The sequence below is a fragment of the Drosophila mojavensis genome, unplaced genomic scaffold (genome assembly GCF_018153725.1).
Source record: "Drosophila mojavensis isolate 15081-1352.22 unplaced genomic scaffold, ASM1815372v1 contig_16, whole genome shotgun sequence".
In the NCBI taxonomy this organism is placed as follows: Eukaryota; Metazoa; Arthropoda; class Insecta; order Diptera; family Drosophilidae; genus Drosophila; species Drosophila mojavensis.
In genome coordinates this window covers 4,426,195-4,447,357 of record NW_025318693.1, presented here as the reverse complement: position 1 = coordinate 4,447,357, position 21,163 = coordinate 4,426,195, and the positions used below count along the sequence as shown (strand labels likewise).

At 43.4% G+C, this 21,163-nt stretch overlaps 1 protein-coding gene across 1 annotated transcript in view; it reads left to right on the top strand.

Moving 5' to 3' along the window:
• The first annotated feature begins 633 nt into the window (after positions 1-633).
• LOC6573447 (dynein beta chain, ciliary) overlaps positions 634-21,163 on the top strand; it is a 33,451-nt gene continuing 12,921 nt past the window's right edge. Inside the window, 18 exon segments of the mRNA XM_044007310.1 lie at positions 634-831; positions 897-1,412; positions 1,590-1,678; positions 3,284-3,928; positions 3,984-4,278; positions 4,341-4,819; positions 5,413-5,912; positions 5,968-6,281; positions 6,350-6,576; positions 7,971-8,820; positions 10,778-10,954; positions 11,018-11,392; positions 11,469-11,642; positions 11,708-11,980; positions 13,683-15,152; positions 18,040-18,306; positions 18,490-19,535; positions 20,582-21,119. Coding sequence (XP_043863245.1) covers positions 634-831; positions 897-1,412; positions 1,590-1,678; positions 3,284-3,928; positions 3,984-4,278; positions 4,341-4,819; positions 5,413-5,912; positions 5,968-6,281; positions 6,350-6,576; positions 7,971-8,820; positions 10,778-10,954; positions 11,018-11,392; positions 11,469-11,642; positions 11,708-11,980; positions 13,683-15,152; positions 18,040-18,306; positions 18,490-19,535; positions 20,582-21,119 — 8,433 coding nt within the window.

Below are 21,163 nucleotides of genomic sequence, written 5' to 3'. Positions count from 1 at the left end.
TACGCATACGCCCCGATGACTCAACGAATAGCACTTGGCCAGCAGAAATTTTCATTGCCAGCACGTAATTTGCATATAAAGCCATTGCCATAGCTGGCGCAGAGCTGGCCAGATTTATGGACTTTGAGCGAGAGCCAGAGCGAGCCACCTAGCAGCTTGTCAATCGCAACGCTACTCTGATTTTGATGTGGATTTTGATGTTAATGCTGATGTTGAGTTATGGCCGCACAGCGAACAAATACCAGCTGCAAAACGGAAATTACATTTCGCTTAGTTCGCAAACTCGGGCGAGCAATTAAAGCCGGTGCCACTGGGCGGTGCCAGCCGAGGGCCTGGCATTAAACTTTGCCCATTGCATTAGAAACTGGAGCGTTAAAACAAAGCACACACTTTAAAGTATTTCTCTTAATTTGGATTTGAAGTTTGATCGATATACGGCGCAGTGTGCAGTGTGTGGTGCCAGCCCAGCCCAGCCCCGCCCCGGCCAGCCACAGCAACTGGCGCGGACCAGGCATTAGAGGTCCTGCGAGTGCCTGCGGGTCCGCATCATTTCAACGGCAATCGTCGAGCCGAGCTGTTGATGTGTGCCATCAATTGATTCGTTTGCATTTCTTTTTTGTTGTTTCGCTCGGCATGGCTGCATCTGCTGCATCCGATGCTGCGACTCTGGCGAGCAGCGATGAGGAGCTCACGCCCGCTGGCTTTGGCCTGTCGGGCGGCCAACGGGACTACAGCGATGCGCGTTTGGATCGCGTGGCCGCCTACACGACGACCACGATGCGTCTAAAGCCGGACAAGTGGGCCAAAATGATGCTGCGCGATGAGCTGCGGGTGAGTCCTCCTCAGCTTCACACATTGCACTCTGCACACTAAGCTGAGTCCGGTTGCCAATGCAGCACATTGTCATGGACTGGCTGCACGGACGGACGCGAGTGCTGGTGATGACGCTCAGTCCCGGTGGCGAGCTGGTGCCCAGGGGCTGCATCAGCGACCTGTATGTGGGATATGCGCTGCCGAGCACCGGCACGCGGTCAGCCGCTGCGACGGCAACGGCGACGATGGCGACGGACACCACTGCCACGGCTGCGGTGGTGGCGGCGGCAACGGCTGCTGGCGCATTGGTGGTGCCGCTGCCGCCCGCTTCGTCCAGCTTCACCACCTTGGATGGAGTGCCGCGCGGCAAGTGCGCCTACTTCATACGCCACAATGTGGGCGTGCCGCTGACAGCGGACAACTTCCAGAGCTCCGTGGTCTACGGCGACTTTCCGGTGCACAGCAAAATCGAGACGATGTCGCTGCTGTTCGACGAAGTGCTGCAGCCGCTGCTGGAGGGGGCCGAGGGCGGCTGGCCGGTGCCCGTGCGCAAGGATCTGCAGGCGCGCGTCAAGGAAGTGCGCAACACACTGACCGAGGTGGGTCCTCCAAATCCAAGTCTCTTATCTCGCCATATTAATCTAATTGAGTGCAGCGAGGCGCATGGGGTCGCCAGCAGGCAAACGCTCGCCTTTGTCCCCATGTATTTGGCTTAATTGGGCAAAGTTTTCATGTGTCTATAAGCGCTATTTATACTTTATTGTTATCCCCCACAGATTAAGGGCAAGACCAACAATCGCACAATTTTATCGTTATTAGTTGCGCCAACAGTCGTCGAGGATGTGTCTGCCCACGTGAACCGGGGGTAAGTAGGAGCTGTGCTCCAACTTTGGTCACACTCAATGGCCATTGTCTCAAGGGCTATGTATTTCGTCCTTTGCCCGCATCGGCTGCTGCGTCATCGCTGCTGGCAAGGAACGCTTGTTGGCAGCGGGAGAGAGGGAGAGAGAAATAGAGAAGTCCAACGAGAAAGTAATCATATAAATCGAACTGGGAAAGCTAACAACTTTATCGCATGATTTTGCGTCAATTTATTATGTATTTTCAATAACTTGTTAAATATCTCAAGTTGGCAAGAAATTTTCAATTTGGCCAACAACTAAGCGTCTCAAAGCAACGGAGTCTTGATTGCTTTTACTTCATCCTTTAATTAAAACCCAATACGACTAATTGCAAACGAATTTACCGAAGCTCTATCAAAGCCAATGCTGCAAAGAATTCCTAACTGCAAAACCATTTAAATTAATCAGCATCAAATAGCAACCCATCCAAGTGAGACACAAATTGCTGCACAAATATAGTCTGAGGAGAGAGAAAGAGAGAGAGAGAGAGACAGTATGAGTATGTGTATGAGAGTATGCGCTTAACAAATACCCTGTTTGAGGAAATTCCATATAAAATATGTGAATAGGAAATTTTAAGGCAGACATATCGCAGAGATATCTATAATATCTATAAATGAATATTAAATTAGACTAGAAATTCATATAAATGAGCTTTGGTATAGTCGGCTCTTAAGTTATGCAGGATATCTCACAATAAACAGTTTCATAAAGTATGAGCATTAAATATATTTAAATTAAATTCCATTCCAAGTCGAGTACTAAGCCCGCTCTTTGTTAATTCAATTTACATAAATTTATAGAGGCATATAAATTGCAATAGAGAAATATTTCAAACTCTCAAGTTGTAGGCAAAAATAGAGATTAAGGGGTTTTGAGTAGACAAAAAGAAAATTGATATTATGATTTTCTTATTAGCATTTGCTCACATATAAAAGCCAGTTTATTCTACGACAATAATCGGGTATAAAGAGCTTTGCAAATGCAAAGAATATTTAACATCAACTGACAATTATTTGGCCATAACAATTTGCAAGTCGTCAGACAACAAGTTAGCAATATTTGGCCGAGTTATCAATAAATTAGCTCAAATGCCAAATGAGATTTGTTCGCATGCTGCACAGTCTCATAGCTGCCGTTACAACTAACTGCACAGTTTCATTATATGCATTCTTTAATGGGCATTGGCTATTAAAAGGACTACTGAGAGCAGAAAATACCATCATGGAAATCGGGCATTAAATCAAATAAATTTGGGTCAATTTTATATGCAATATTTTAGACAGCAGAGCCAAAACAGAAGCAACTAAATGAAATCAGGAAAATGCGCAAAACAGCAAGAGGCAGAAAGAGAGAGAAGATAGAGGGAGAGAGAGAGAGAGAGAGAAATCTGGCAAATCGTTGCATGGCCAAGTGCAAATGCCTGAAAATTGGGTCAATAATTATTTTTCTTTTGCCCCATTCAATGAAAAAGTTGCATTCGATTGTTGCAAAACTTTAATTGAAATTGAAAAACCTAAAAAAAAAATGAAATAGAGCAAATTTTAATTATCCTTATATACCAATAGCAATCTAAGGCCAGCCTTGGATACGAAATTTCGCACTCTATTGGAGGAGATGTTCATCAATTGGACAACGCAAATGCACGACATTGTCATGGAGCGCTCCGAGGCCGTTGGCCTAACCATGAGCACCGCCACCTCCAGCTCGCCCAGCAAGCACTTATATGTGGTCACATTGCCGGCTCAGGAGATTACGTTCTGGGCGAACCGCAAGCTCAACTTACAGAACATTTATGAGCAACTGCGCGAGCCCATGCACAAGGCCCTGGCCCACATTCTGGAGCGCATCGAGTCCGTCTACTACGAGCCGTACGCCAAGGCGTTCCGCCAGCTGGTGACCGCCTGGCTGGAGGCGCAGGACGTCTCGCTCTGGCTGCAGCCCTTTCAGCGTCACACGGCCGCCTTCAACTCGGTGCAGTTCAGCAATGCCCAGGAGCTGATTGCGCCGCTGGTCCACGTGCTGCACCTGCTGTGGAGCAATGCGCGGTTCTACCGCAGCACCCAAAGGATGAGCGTGCTGCTCAGCTGTGTTTGCAACATGCTGGTGCATCGCGCCGCCGAGGACTTGGAGTTCCCGCTGCTCTTTCAGGGCGACGCCGACGAGGGGCTGCAGCGCATCATCAAAACGGGCGAGGTGCTGGAGTTTTTCAAGTAAGTGCCAAACACATCCACTCAACAACACTTCTGACCATATATGGCTGCTCAGGCAGCGCATGCTCGAGTACAAAGAGCGCTATGCCAGCAGCCAAGTGCTGTTGCCAGCTTTGCCCAGCTCTTCGACGGCAGCTGCAGCTGCCGGCTCCGCCTCCCCGCCGGCCGACGACCAGCATCAACTGTGGCGCTTCTCCAGCGAGCAAGTGTTTGGCCAAACACTTGATGGCTTCCTGCTACAACTATCGGAACTGCGTCACGTCTTTGAGGCAGCCGTGCAGTTCCAGCAGCTGGAGAAGCTCGAAATTGGAGGACTGCGCGGCAAGCTGCTAACAGCGCGCATCAGAGAAGTAAGTTTCCTGCCATGAATTTCATCTAAATTGCGCTATTAACACACCTATTATCACCTTAGATCTACAGCGAATTCAAGCTGCTCTTCGAGCAATGGACCAATGTAGACATCGACCTGGCTGCGCCCGTCGCCCACAAGTGGAAGTGCTTCAAGCGCGAGCAGCGCCTCTTCTTCCAGCGCATGCAGCAACTGGAGCAGAAGCTGGCCACCGTGCTGCTGCAGGCCTTCGAGCAGTGCTACAGCTGGGTGCACCTGCTTAAGCTGACCCTGATGTTCGGCTGTCTGCTGCAGCGGTGCACCGTTCAATCAGAGCTAATTCACCTGCTTCCACACATGCTCAGCATCTACAACGACGAGCTGCAGCAGCTCGAGCTGAGTGTGGCTGACGTCCTTTTCAACTATCAGTGTCACGGACTCAAAGCGGTTCCCGTGGCAGGCAATTTTCCTCCCATAGCTGGCGCCATCATGTGGCTGGAGCAGCACTTGCATCGCTGCGATGACCTCGGCGCAAAGGATCTAATCGATCTCATCCAGACGCTGTAAGTAGTATAGTATATGTATTGCATGTACTTGGATAATAGATATTTATATATGCATATTTATGGCAACACATGTTAACTAAAGTCAGCATTTAGATAAGATGTAATGTCAGATCAGAAAATCAAATTTCCAGAAACAGTTTCCAGACAGTAGTAATTGACAATTATATTTTGGAAAAAAATATTCCTTCAAGAGAGAGCAATTGAAAGCCAAGGAGTCGGGTTTGAGGCGAATGCCACGCCTTGATTGCGGCAGTTGAGTGCGGAGAGTGAACTCTTCGGATAATTTATAACAAAGTAGTCACTTTGATCGCCCACTACAGACAGCGAACTGGGATAGATTATAATGGTCCAGCTGTAAGGCAGCTGTTCTCTTGGGTATATTGGGTATATTTACATATATATATATATATGTAAATATACCAGTACATATATAAATATGTATGCGTGTATGTACTTCTGCAGCTCTGCTAATCAGCATAGCTCTTCATGCTGTCGCCTGCTGAAGCGATCAGATTTGAATAATTCAATTATGCCATCATCTCTACATCTTATTTACTCTATAATTTAATTGAATATGATTCTCCTTCCAGGCTAATGCTGAAATCGGAGCTAGTAACGCTGCCTTTCAAATGGGATGCATTGGTCTCGCGTCGCAACATTCTCACCACGAAGCTGTGCAACCTGCAGCAAAAGATTTGGCAGGCCTGGCTGGAGGACATTGACAAGATAATTGCCGAGGGTCTCGATGAGCACGTGCTGTTTCAATCGGCCGCAGGTCAGCCGCTGCAGCTGAACTTCGCTCGGGCGCTCTTTACGCTGCTCAAGGAGACAAAATATTTGCTCGCCCTTCAGGCAGCTGGCAGAGTTTCGAGCAAACTATTTCCGATGCCCGAGGCACTGCTCTCGCTTTACGAGCAGCGCGACGCCTACTGGCATCGTCGCATAAGACTCATCAAGATTGATGAGTTCTACAATGGCATCCGTGGCGGGCAGTGCGCCGCAGCCGAGCTGCAGCTAATTGCCGCCGAGCTGGCGGCCATTGATGAGCAAGTGGCCACCGCCTGTGCCCAGCTAACCTGGCGCAATTACGGTAAGTGGGTTAAGCTTATGCAAACATCACTCAACATCAAGAGCTGCTCCCCCAGACGAGCCACTCATCGAGAGCATCTTTGAGAAGTCACGCGATCTGCATGCTCGCCTGCACGAGTCCCATGGCAACCTGGATGCCATACTGGGCAGCATGCGCCGCTGGACCTGCGAGCCACTGCATCAGCGTAATCTATACGGACGCAATCTGCTGGATCTGCGCCATCAGCAAGAGCGAGTGCGGCTCCGTCAGCTGCAATGCGATGAGACGAAGATGCTGCTAAATCGCTTGTTGATTGCCAACTTTTGTTTGTTCTTCAACTACGAACGGCAGCAGCTTCAGCTCTATTCCCGCGACCTCACCGTCCAGGAGGTGAGCCCGCCTTGTTGTGTCAACAATATTATTATTATTGTAGCTGCTGTGTACCTTGATGTTGACAGTTTCTGCACGAATTTCCGGTTGAGCAGCGACGACAGTTCAACAAATATTTGGCCACCGTTGATGAGTTGATTCGCCGTGAAGTAAAAGAGGCTATGAGGATCAGGTTTGACTCCGCCAGTTGCTTAAATTATTCCATTCTCCAGCAGTTTATCACAATTTCAGTTTGTAGCTTGCTTTTCTTATTCTTTTTCCACTTAAATTATTTTCAAGCTTTCACTTTTTCATGAGATTTACTCAAAATTTTCCTAGAAAAATAAATGATTCATGTAGTGTATTTAAAGCAAGATTCTGCACCTCCGATAACTCCATTCCAGAAAACACCTATTTAAGTTAATATTATTATTTTAAAAATATATAATCTTTTAGAAATGCATATATCATAATAGAAAACAGGACTAAAGAATATTGCAAATTATTTCTATGAGTGCAAAGAGAATTTCTCTTAAGCTTTAAATAAATCTAATTAAAATAAACCTTACCCGCTTCAATTAATAGAGTCTTATCCAGTTTATCTTTCCTCTTTCAACCTATCTGATTTTTTACTTATAAAAACTCTTATTCCTGCCTCATTCACACCCAAACATTCTCATTCAAGAATATTTCTAAAGTAGAACACAAAAAAATAAAAAATATATATTTTTAAAAAGTTTAAAAAATAAATATATATTTTTGAATAAATATAATTAAAAAAAAAAAAATTAAAATAAATAAATAATAAATAGCAAGTGAAAAAAATCTATATATATATTTTGACTGAAATTTTCGAAATATATGAATAATTAGAATCAGGAGATATTTATATTGCAAAATATATTTATATGCCTGCTAAGAAAAGGAAAAAAAAACTTCGTTTACATGTCATGCACCTTTAATCACCTTTAATCAAAATAAACCTTGCCTTGTTTTAAATAGTCCTAAAAACTGTCAAAGTACAATACTTCAACTTCAACGATAGATCATTTACTAGCTATCATCATATCATGCTCATCATCATAACTATCGCTTTCATCAGACTTTTCAGGTAGCACCTGCAACATGATAAGTAAAACAACTCACTTAACCATTGTCACGCCCAGTCATGCAATCACAGTGGCCTGCCAGCACACCAGCCCACCGAACGAGCAACAACTAGTATATATACATATATACATATATATATGTACGTGTTTGTATGTATTCATTACATACTGGCAAGCTGCCAGCGCGCCTTTCATGTCTCATCAGAACTAATCAAGTAAATGAACACGAATTTATAACCCACCCGCATTTGAGCACAGCCAACCGCAAGACTGGCAGACACCTTCACCAGCACCGACCGCAGCCAGCACACACATACATGCATACATATATCAACGAGTACAGCAGCAACCGTAACAACAGCAACAACAATAGCAAGTTCGAGAAGAACAACTACATTTTTGCTGGTGGCAGGGCATTCATGCGTCAATTGCATGTTTCACTTAACGGCACTTCGTGATTGCAAGCTGAGTCCTCAGTGGCAGCAGCAGCAGCAACAGCAGCAACAGCAGCAGCGTCATCAGAAAACGCAATCGAAATAAGCACAGAACAAACTCAGCACTAAATTTAATTTTCGCATTACTCATACGCCGTGTAATTCAGTTTAGAGTATTTGCACAAGGAAATGACAGGAACGGCAAGAGCTACAACAAAAGCAACAACAGCAACAACTACAACGGGTGCAGCTAAGGCAACTTCGATAGCGCCCCCAACTTCAAGTATGGCCTTGCCGAGCATGGCTAGGTTGGTGCTACAACAAATCACAGCGCCACAAGCGACATCGACAATAATACCAACAACAACCACAAGCAAAACAACATCAGCCACAACAACAACAACAACAGCAACAGCCATAGCAATCGGAACAACAGCAACAAACGATGCACCGCTTTTCGAAGTGAAATTGGAGCTGACGGAAACGGAAATACGTTTTTCGCCTGGCTTTGATGCAAGTGTGGAAAATAATTTTCAACAAATTGTCGAGCAGCTGTTGCTGGATATAAAACAGACATGCGACTGCATGCCAAGAATTGTGTCTGACAACTCGCTGTCTGACGACGACGACGACGACGACGACGTGGAGGATGACGCTGAGAGCGAGGGTGAGTTGATGCCGCACAGTTTACCATGCACCAGCAGTCGCATTGCAGAAGGTGCCGCCATGCCACGCCATGCCTTGGCAGGCCGGGCGTGCGGCATTCCTGGCGTTTGCTTATGAACTACATTCGCAGCTGCAGCCGATGAGTTGGAAATGCTTTGCGCCAGCATTCGCGACGCCTTGAGTGAAACGGTGCAGGCGGCGCTGAATTATGCTGCCAAATTCCACGCCTATGCGTTCCTTTGGACCCAGCAGAGCGGCGACGTACTGGCTTCCTGCATGCAGGCCGCCCGCGAGCAGACGACCCACATCAGCGGCAGTGGCTATGCCATCATGGAGACGTTCAAAAAGGAGGTAAGAAACTGAAACACAAAAACGAAAAGAAAAATATCAAATGTGAGTGCCCGAAGCACGAGGCAGCAGCAGCTTGCCAAGCGCGCCACACTGATGTGCCCACGCACACGGACACACGGACAGCTGTCGAGTTGCCGCAAAGCTATCGTGAGAGAGGTGGAGAGAGGGGGAGAGGGAGGGAGAGCCAGCAGACAGATGGAGGCACAAGTGACCGAGTGGCTCGCCGGGTCACTCAATTGGCAACCACACAATTTACGTTGTGTAACCCCTGAGACCAATAACGCTTGATAAATGTTGACCATTTAGGGTCAAATGTGTGGCTGAATCGGCCATCGAGCCATCGAGCCATCTTGCTGGCCTTGCCTTGCCCAAATCTGGACAGAGCCAAAAATGCTTAACCACATGGCGCCTGTGACTTATGCCAAATAGCAGAACGATTCACTGCTGTGAATACAGCAGGCAAATCGCTTGCGTATGCGTAATATTTTCTTTAAACAATTATCAAACGCCCCAAAAAGTATGCAATAAATAACATAAAGACGCCGCAGCAAGCACAACAAAAAGGGCTGAACACAACAACAAATCATGGTCGAAATGCACATGTATAGATACGGCGTGAGGCTGTAAATTGAGTGCCACAATAAAATGCCCGAAATTTACCAAAATTTATACATATGTATATCTATGTATGTATGATATTTCTATCAAAACGAATCTCGATTGTCCTTCATTTGCCAAAGCTACAACAACTACAACAGAAATATATGCCCAAATGATTTCCAATTTTAATAAAGATAAATTATTTTTTGCTTACATTTTATAACTCTTACTTTTTGTTTAAATAATTGCTCTTAATTTGAATTTGTTCACCCGATCGTTGTCTCAAACAAACAGATTTTGTATATGACAATTAATAAACTGAAATTTCATTGAAGTAATAAAAGACATATATAAAAAATTATATAAAAAATATATATATTAAATGAATCAATAAGAAAATAAAAAAATATGACATTTATAATAACTTGTTAACAATGAAGTAATTTTATTTTTTCTTTATAATCACAATATATAAAAAAAAAAATTATGTCATATATAAATATATTTAAATCTCAATTCTTTAAACGATTGAATATTTTCAATGCATTTGCTCTCAAAGAAATAATAATAAAGTAATCAATATAAAATTTTAAAATACCCTTTAATAAATTTATCAGTTTATTATATTATCTAAAAACAGAAAATGATTTCAAAGCTTTCGCAAAATATATTCAAATCAGTTTATTGATTGGATAATATCATTTTTAATAATTAGCAGTAATTAAAAATAAATTTAAATAATTATATCAATTTATTGTATTATCTAATAACTGATAATACAATATTTTAAAGTTCCAGTCATAAATTAAAAAAAAAAAATACATTTCGGCAAATATTAATATACTATCCTATCATTGGATGATTTAATAGTTCCAGCCAAATCTGCCTTAATGAAGAAGCTGAATCAGAATTTCAAATACATATACGTATGCAATACATGTGTTCAGCATAGACAATGCAGGATATTCAATTAGAGCATTGTCTCGCTCACTCTAAATTTGAATTCAAATACAGTTAACAGACGTTGGCCGTTTGCATAAAGCAGACGTTCGTAGTATATTACCCTAACAAGCTAAGGGCAGTCGAAATCACTGACCGGCATTTTATTTATGAGCGGCAATTGGGAGTCGCCTCGGGCGCAGCTGGTGCGCTTAATAAACGCTACGGCTGAACGTAGTCGGAATAAACGAGTAAATGGCACACGAATTGGGCTTTTGGCCACCCACTCACACACACACACACACACGCATACACATACGCACACATATGTGCTAAATTAGCTTGAATAAATTTCGGTTTAGTCCAGGCAAATGAAGTTGTCAACGCCCCAAGCATCTTTGCTGAATCTCATCTGCAGATCGAGCGCTACAACGAGCTGCACGATGCGATTGACCAATGCGAGGATGGGCACTGCCTGAACGGCTGGCTGGCCCTCGATGTGAGGCCGCTCAAGCACGGCCTGCTCAACCTGGCCTGCAAGTGGTCGCACCTGCACAAGCAATGGCTGCTGCGCTACGTACAGAAGACGCTGCAGGTGAGCTAGCTGGAGTAATGGCCCGAAAAAGTATGCTGTCGAAAAGTTAATTGGCTTTAACAGGAGCTAAACGGTTTCATTGCGCTCAGCCACGAGACACTGCAGCTGCACATCGGGCGACAGGACTTTAAGGCGCTGCTCCGAGTGCTGTCCGTCATGGCGGAGATACGGGAGCGGGAGCCGTACGCGGACAATGTGTTTAAACCGCTTAAGGACATCGTGGCGCTCTTAAAGACCTACAACGTGGAGTTCGAGCCGCAGCTGGTGCGCAACATTGAGCAGCTGCCGATGCAGTGGCAGCAGCTGAAGCAACAAGCTCTGGCCAAACACGAGGCTCTCCAGGACACACGCTACTACCAACAGCAGCGCGTAACGGCACTCATTGGCCTGCATACGTGCCACGTGCAGCATTTTGCCAAACAGTTCCAGCGCATGCCGGTAAGCAGAGCTCCCCCTACCCCCACTCCAGTTTGCTTTGGCTCCAGTATTAGTGTCTGCCTTACACATTCCCCAGTTCTTCTGTGTGCCCTGTCCACAAATTTACGATGCCTGCGACCAGGTTTACGTGCGTCTCCATCGCTTTGGCAGCCAGCAGCGGCGGTACGCACGCTGGGCCCGGCTGCTCGATATAGCCGAGCCCGACACGGCCACGCTGGAGCACTGCCGGACGGAGTTGCGGCGCGTAAAGGTAAGCAGGATGCTGACTGTATTTGGGCGCTTTCATGTGGCTGACAGATTTCGTGCCGCCCGCAGCAATTGTGGGACTTTGTGCGCGTCATCGAATCCTGCATTGTTGACTGGCATGCAACACCTTGGCTACACATCGACACGGACGACGTGGAGCACGAGTGCAAGAAGTTCACGCGCGATTTACGCACACTTGACAAGTGCATCAGGGACTGGGCCCCCTATGTTTATATTGTGGGCGTGTTGCGCGAACTGGTTGCCTCGCTGCGCGCGGTCACCGAGCTCCAAAATCCAGCAATTACCGAGCGCCATTGGCTAGAGCTGATGCAGTTGTCAAAGGTAAGCGAAGCGAGAAATCACAGCCAGCAATGCTGAAAGTCAATAGCAGCAGCTGCAGCACCACCCCACCACCCCCCACACCCCACACCTCCAATCCCAGTCTCATCATTGCATCACTGCAATTCCAACTGATTGATCCACAAAGCACCATTTTACACAGCGCCTTGCCAATTGCATCCCGCTGCAGTTTCACGTGTGAGTATTTGGCAATCGCATTACCTGCAGCATGGATTACAGTTGCCATAATCCACCCAGGGCGTTCCTCGTTGAGTGAGATACGCTTAAGCTTGCCCTTCCGCTGCACTGCAATCAAAATCATATTATTTACTATTACAATTCATTTCAGGCCAATTTAATTATTATTATTAATTTTTATACAGAGCTTCGAATTGCTAAAAATAAATCGAATTTATTCCAAAAACCTATTAAAAATTTATGTTCGTATTATTATAATTTCATTAAATTAATGTTTTCATAATTTCGTTGTACCTCATCCATTGTTTATTACATAATTATTGGCTATTTATTTACATAAGTACAATTGGTTAGTTCGGAACGCTTAGCAATTTGTGCATTCCATATTTCATGCGCGGAATCAAATAGATTCTTTGATATGTTGTCAAAATATTTATGTAATTCATATTGGTTGTTCTGGCACATTTGTATGTAATGCAAATTTATATAACGCACATATTTTAATTCAATTAGATTGCGTTTAATTAGCTGCGCCACATTAAATAAAAAAGGAAAAACTAATAAAATAAATAAATAAAATACGGATTTTTATTCTCCGACGCACTTTTCAAATAAATAATTATAATTCGCAAAATTTATAATTAACAGGAGATTTGAAGCACAGAAAACCAGAGGGACATATTTGATAATTTAAATTATGATTTTTAGCTATAAAATGTGCTCACATTTAACCAACTCAACTCGATGTCTATTACAGCTGAATGGACTGCACGATATGGATGAATTGGTATGTGAAAATCTATAAATTCTCGGAATATGCAATTAAACAGTTTTTGAAAATTGCTCCTCTGCATGCCATAGAGTTTCATTGTTCATTATGCCATATTAATAAGCTCATGAATTGAACTTGTTGCATTTACGCTGCAAATCCGAGCTTATTTGCGCTCATAGACTTCTATGTTGCCAGGGGTGATTATGTTGCTCCTGAGCGCCTTATGGCTTTGGTAAGCTGATTGGCAGGCAAGTCGAGTGCATTAATTTAATAATTTGACAATCAGATTGAAAATGGGTTTGCTCTAAAACCGAGCTTGATATGCGTATGAGTAGTACATAAAATATCATATATCCACACGGCCAGACCTTTGGGGCCAAACCCCTCATAACAATGCAGTTACTATGTCAAATTAACTGAAACAGTATATATATCTATATATGTGAGGGCATCTGCTACTCGAGCACTCTGGCTTATTAACAGGAGCAGGAGTAATTATTAGCAGCAGCTGCTTGACGAAACAGGCAGCTTGAATTATTTTGAAAGTCAATATCATGCACATTTGCAGCTAGGAGCGAAATTGCTTAAAATTAATAACGAGCAATGGTTCGTATATTAATTGACATGCAACCTAATTGTATTCATGGCAGCTCAAGACCAGAGACAGAGACAGACAGAGAGAAAAAGAGAGAGAGAGCCATTTGAACATTATAATTGTCAATGCAATCCCAACAGCTTTCATACAAGTGCAATGCGTCAACAACTCTGGCACAGCTGCTGAGCCTGCAGCTGCATCAGCACGAGGAGGACATTAAGAACACTGTGGATCGTGCCATCAAAGAGATGACGGTCACCAAGGTGCTGGACGACATTAAGGCCACATGGGCGCATCTGGAGTTCGAATTGGAAGTGCATCGCTCGCGACCAACGGTGCAACTGCTTAAGGTCTCCGAGGAGCTGATCGAAACGCTCGACGATAATCAAATGCAGCTGCAGAATATTTCCACCTCAAAGCACATCGAGTACCTGCTGGACAAGCTGAGCTACTGGCAGCGTGTGCTGAGCGGCATTGACAACCTCATTGTCAACTGGTTTGAGGTGCAGCGGAAGTGGATCTATCTGGAGTGCATCTTCATTGGCTCAGCGGACATTCGCTCCCAGCTGCCCGTGGACGCGGCCAACTTTGAGCGCATCGACGAGGACTTCACCAATCTGCTGGCACGCGTTACAGCCGTGCGGGTGGTGATGGACGTGGTGCTGGGGCACGAGGATGTGCTGCAGCAGTTGCTGGAGCTGCAGAAGCGTCTGTCGGTTTGCGAGAAGGCGCTGAACGACTATTTGGAGACGAAGCGCTTGGCCTTTCCACGCTTCTACTTCATATCATCCGCCGATCTGCTGGACATACTCTCCAACGGCAACAACCCGCAGGTCATCGATCGTCATCTCATCAAGCTCTTCGACTCCATACTGCGCCTGCAATACGAGACGAACACCACGCACGCCGTGGGCATGCACTCCAAAGAGAACGACGAGTATGTCGCCTTCGTGAGCAACCAGCTGCGGGAGCAATCGGCGTACATTGACTGCTGCGGCCGGGTGGAGCTCTGGCTGAACGCTGTCATCCAACAGATGCGCAGCACGCTCCATGAGCTCTTCCGACGCGCTCTGGGCGCGTTCTGGGAGAAGTCGCGCGACTTGTGGCTCTACGATTGGCCGGCGCAGGTGGCGCTCTGCTGCAGCCAGATCAATTGGACGGCGGACGTGAATCGCTCGTTCGCCAGCATGGAGGAGGGCTACGAGGGTGCCATGAAGGAGCTGCACAAGCGGCAGATAGCCCAGCTGAATGCCCTAATCAATTTGCTATTGGGCGAACTCTCTGCCGGCGACCGACAGAAGATTATGACCATCTGCACCATCGACGTGCACTCGCGTGACGTCATTGCCAAGATCATTGCCACGCGAGTAGACAACTCGTTGGCCTTCCAGTGGCAGAGCCAGCTCCGACATCGCTGGGACGACGATCAGTCGGGCAGCTCCAGCGGCTGCGCCACCTCGGCGACCACAGTCAGCACCAGCGGCGCCGACGAGGATTGCTTTGCCAACATCTGCGATGCCGAATTCCGCTATGCCTATGAGTACTTGGGCAACACCTCGCGGCTGGTGATAACGCCTCTAACGGATCGATGCTACATCACGCTGACACAGGTGAGACTCCACAAAAAACAAACAAATTATCGCCTTATTGAGATTCATTACAAAAGTTTGATTGTTTTTGTTTGCAATATTGAAGGTGTTAAAATAACATGGCTTTCAAATTTGGAGTTCGCTCGACCGAAAAAATTGCCAAACATGATTGTTCATGTGTGTGCAATTGAAGGTGTTATAATGATAAATTAGTATTGCATTGAAAATTGGGAATTATTATAATTTATATATTTATTATATACGCAAAAACAAATTGACAATAGTAAATCTCATATATAATTGCCCATAAGAAGGTTTTATGAAGGAATTGATTCTCATATCACGCACGACTAAGTCAATGACTATGGAAGGCTTTCTCTTAGCATGTATTGAGTCTCTTATATAGACTCTGAGATAGGGAGTCTCTCACTATAGACTCCAACAGAGCTAAAGCTTTAAGAGACTCTGAAAGTGTAATGAGCTTGTGGTCAGTCGTTAATGCAGACTCTAGCAGGTTAACAGCTTCCCAATTAATCTAAACTAACCACACACATACAAACATTTAGTATCCTCCAGTAGGACAGCCATTCTAACTTGGACAGAGTCTTCTTTCGGCTAACATGAGTTTTGCCAACTCAATTGAAAAAAGGTTCCTTTTTATATAAGGTCTTAAATTAGTCTGAGTTAACCTTAAGCCACACGATGAACATCGAAAGCTCAGCAAAATTTCCATTTCTATTAATGATTTTGATTTCAATATGCACATTCCATATTGCTTTCAAATTATGTGCTGTTCCATTTTGAAAGTCTCTTTCTCTTGAAAACTGAGACTCATTCATATGTAAAATTAATATCCATTTATTGTCAATGATTCTGGAAATCTGCAAATGGTTAGCCCTTTGAAATTGTATAGAGCAAGTCTTAAAGCTACTCTAAGTCTCAAAATAATGAATTGCATCCAGGAATAATTTAATTCAAATTTTCTATCATTTGTGTTTATCCCATTCTCCATTGATGAATGAGAAATCATGCGATTCGCAATATTCCCAGAAGAACTTTGCCTTTTAGTTTCCCTACATCTCAATTAATTTATCTAGGAATTTGATTTACATGTTAGTTAAGTTGTACATATGTATATGTACATATATACAAATATTATACAATATATTGCTTGCGTTAAGCACATACATATTACCACTTATTATCTGCATGTACATTACCTATTTCTGCTGTATAATTTTAGTACAGTGAGCACCATACCCCACTGCACTTAATTACGAAAATTCCAATGAAATTTGTTGCTTTGACTAATTAAAGAAGTGTTTTAATAAACAAATATGAAACAATTTGGTAAGAGAGGAATAGCAGGGGATATGTTTCATGTATGTATAAATTTAATAATAAATTTAAATAATTGAGAAATAGATGATAGACAAACTTTAATAATAATAGCTGGTACTGCTAAAATTAGGGCATTTTACATGACAAATATAACTGAATTAGAAGTTAGAAAAATTAAAAAGTTTTAACAACAATATCTGGTACTAAAAAAATTATTTGATTCAGCTTAAACTCTGGCTCACATAGTGAGAGCTTTAACAAAATAATTCAAGCGAATTCATAAACGCTTTTAGAGAAAAATGTCATATAATTAAGCTACATGGAAATAATAATTCGTATTTATTTCAATTTAAGCTACAAATCATAAAGGCAGAAGTAATGAGCTTATAGTAGCAGAACTTCAAGGCTTCAAACTAGCTGACTGCGAGTCATTTGTCTGTGATGGTAAAAGCGTTGCTTAGCAAATCCCGGAAACTAATTAGATATCGCATGAGCAACTATATATACATATATATTTATATGCGAATGTATATATGTAAAAACACTAAATGAATGAACTAAATAAATAAATGCATAAACTAAATCTGGAAGTTACTAAAATAGAAATAAAAGAAATAGAATTAATTCGTGTCCGACTAAGACGACGTCCATTAAACTTGATTTATGACTGCTATTCTAGAAGCTCAAGAATTTTATTTTGACATTAATTAATACGGCTTAAAAACTATAAATGCATATAAGTATATAAATAAATATAAAAAAAAATTTATAATATAAAATATATAATATTATTATATACCATATACTATAAGTATATAAATAAACATTTGTATATAAAAAATATATATAAATATAAAACAATTATATAATAATTTATTATATAAAGTATAAACATATATCTAAAAAAAAATATACAAATAAAAATATATAAACATGTAACTAATATATATATAACATATAAATATATACATATATATGTATTTATGTTAGAATCAGGGACCGTAACGATTATAACTTTTATAGGAAAAAATTAAAAAATAATTATTATTTTTTGATAAATTAAAAAAAAATTATTTTTAATAATTAATTTAATTTTTTTATAAAAAATAACCAATAAAAGTTTATCTTTTTTTTGAACTCGCCATAAAAAAATATCCTTATGTGTGTTTTCCTCTCTCTTTTTGGGAATACTTTTGAGCCTCAATTTTTTTAAATGCGTAACACTTATTTGCGGTCCCTGGTTAGAATATATATCTCAAATACATATTTCCTTATTACAATTTCTTTAACGAAAATTCCTTATGTATTGCATACATGTAAGTATTGTATGCACATAGTTAAGCTCTTATTATGTTACTTGAAAGCAAGTAAAAGTCCAATTAGTGCATGTGCCTGGTGCGGAGAGAAGTTGCTGCTTTAATTTGTTGCCATTTGGTGTTGATTTTATGCCAATTTGGCCAGTATTTAAATTAAACAACTCGTTAGTGGAGAATAAATTCCGTTTGCAATTTGCATACCTTTGCATACCCACACACACACACATACACACACGCACACACACATATAGTCGCTGCATCTGGTGATGGGAGGAGCGCCAGCTGGACCGGCGGGCACGGGCAAAACGGAAACAACGAAAGACCTGGGCCGTGCACTGGGCGTAATGGTTTATGTCTTCAACTGTTCGGAGCAAATGGACTACAAATCTTGCGGCAACATTTACAAAGGTCTGGCCCAGACCGGCGCATGGGGCTGCTTTGACGAGTTCAATCGCATCTGCGTGGAGGTGCTCTCCGTGGTGGCCGTTCAAGTGAAGACTATACAGGAGGCGATAAGGGTGCGACCGCAATGTCTGGGATACGTGAAGCTTTCGCAAATTGATTTTACCTTCCACTTCTTTGCAATGCTGCACATTGATTACATTTCGCTTGGCTCCTGGAAACGGACGACGCTGGATGTTGCCTCTCTCTGCTGTTGCTGTTGCTGTTGCTGCTGCTGTTCCTCATGCTACTGTTTACAGATGCATAAAACCCAATTTATCTTTATGGGCGAGCGCATCTCGCTGGAGCCGTCGGTTGGCATTTTTATCACCATGAATCCCGGCTACGCTGGCCGTACCGAGCTGCCGGAAAACCTGAAAACATTGTTTCGCCCATGCGCCATGATTGTGCCGGACTTTGCTTTGATTTGTGAGATTATGTTAATGGCCGAGGGCTTCCAGGATGCACGTCTGCTGGCACGCAAATTTATCACACTGTACACGCTGTGCAAGGAGCTGCTGTCCAAGCAGGATCACTACGACTGGGGACTGCGCGCCATCAAATCGGTGCTGGTTGTGGCCGGCACATTAAAGCGCGATGACCACAGCCGGCCAGAGGATCAGGTGCTAATGCGCGCCCTGCGTGACTTCAACATACCCAAGATAGTTACCGAGGATGTGTCCATATTTATGGGCCTGATAGGCGACCTCTTCCCAGCCCTCGATGTGCCGCGCAAGCGCGTGTTCGAGTTCGAGAAGACCATTCGCCGTGCGGTCAATGAAATCAAGCTGCAGCCCGAGGAGGGCTTCCTCATGAAGGTGGTGCAGCTGCAGGAGCTGCTCGATGTGCGCCACTCGGTGTTCATTGTGGGCGATGCTGGCACCGGCAAAACCAAAATTTGGCAAACTCTGCGCGAAACGTATCGCATACAGAAACTGAAGCCAGTCTGCCATGTCCTCAATCCCAAGGCGCTGTCCAACGACGAGCTGTTCGGCATCGTGAATCCTACCACGCGCGAGTGGAAGGACGGCCTCTTCTCCTCAATAATGCGCGAGCAGGCCAATATGCCACCGGGTAACCCCAAGTGGATAGTGCTCGACGGCGACATTGATCCAATGTGGATCGAAAGCCTCAACACGCTGATGGACGACAACAAGATCCTGACGCTGGCCAGCAACGAGCGCATTTCGCTGAGACGCGAGATGCGACTGCTGTTCGAGGTGGGCCACCTCAAGGCGGCCACACCGGCCACAGTCTCCAGGGCAGGCATCTTGTATATCAATCCGCAAGACTTGGGCTGGTCACCGTAAGTTCTAATTGATTTTACTTGGATTTTTATTCCCTGAACCCTTTGAATATAGCAAAGTACGAATTTTTTTAAATGTATGTAGCAGGCGAAAGGAGGCGTGGCAGATACCATGATGCTTTCTGACTCAGTACGAAAGGCCGTCAAGCACTGTCCGTCCGTCAATTCGCATGTCAGAATGCGTCGACCTTAAAGTCTATACGAGCTAAAGACTTGCCAAATACTTATATATTTATATGAAAATCTGTAGCTTTAATTTTAACAATTAACAGCTGTTATCCTTCATCTGTTATGTTTTATTAAGCCATACGAGGCACTCCAGTAACTCCTTTGCAAGCTTCTTATCTGTTACTTCTGCCCATTGGGATTTGCGTTAAAAAAAAAAAAAAAAAAAAAAAAAAAGAAAAGACAAATATTTTATTTTTGTTATGAATTTCTATATTATGCAAGTTAAAAACTAGACTCAAAAAATTTAGAATATATTTTTATTATTATGATTTATTATTATTATGTATTTATATAGTTTTGAATTGTGTTCTATTCCGAATTTTACTAATCACTTCAAATTGAAAGTCTATTAAATCTATAACCTATAAGTGAAAGAGTTTTTTATTTTTCTAAAGTTTAGAGATATTTAATAGATTATAAAATTATAAAAATTTAATTAAAATCGCAGCTGAAATACTAAAGATATTGAGTTATTAAAGTTTGATGAATTAGCAATAAATATGGCAACAGAGCCATACCTCTTCCTATATATTCTAAACATCATATTGTAAGAGCTACTACAGCTGCAAGTACTCTAGCTACTTTGGCTAAGATTCGCAAGATGATATTCTCGTAATGATGCAGTTTCGGTCTTGTAATTACAATAGCAGTGTATTAACGGTGTTGGTAGAGGCTACTCGATTGTGAAGTTGTGACAAGAGCGCGACACTTTTTCTAAGCCGTGAATATTGGTAATCTCAGTTCATTCAGAGTTCAGAGTATCTCCTAGTCAGACTTACCAACTGGCGTCTTCTTACATGGTATGTATTAAATTTTAGCTTTGTCTCGTCCTGGCTGGAAACGCGTGCGAATATGATCGAGCGGGGCATACTGACGACGCTCTTCGAAAAATACTTTCCCAGCCTGATGCAGAGGCAGCGGGACTTTCGTCGCATTACGCCCATCACGAACATGGCCATGATTCAAATGACGTGTCACCTGCTCGAGTGCTTGCTGGACAGCGACCCAGTTGAGGATGACGCTGCACACGGGGGCGACAAGCATTTGGGTGTCAATGCACACAGCCAACACCAGGGCGAGCTATCGCATGAGTCCGTCGAGCTGGCGTTAGAAACCATCTTTGTGTATGTTACGCTTTGGAGCTTCGGCTCGGCACTGCATCAGGACACGATTGTGGACTGGCAGCGCGAGTTTCACAAGTGGTGGACGGGCGAGTTCAAGGATGTCAAGCTGCCCAGTCAGGGCACCATATTTGACTATCAGCTTAATGTGCAAACACTGAAGTTCCAGCGCTGGTCAGAGCTGGCCGCTCAGGAGCAGCTCGAGTGTCAAATCGATGCCGAGCAGCCGTTGCAGGTGCGTGCTTGACCTAGTTGGAAATGAACTAATCATGCGAACAA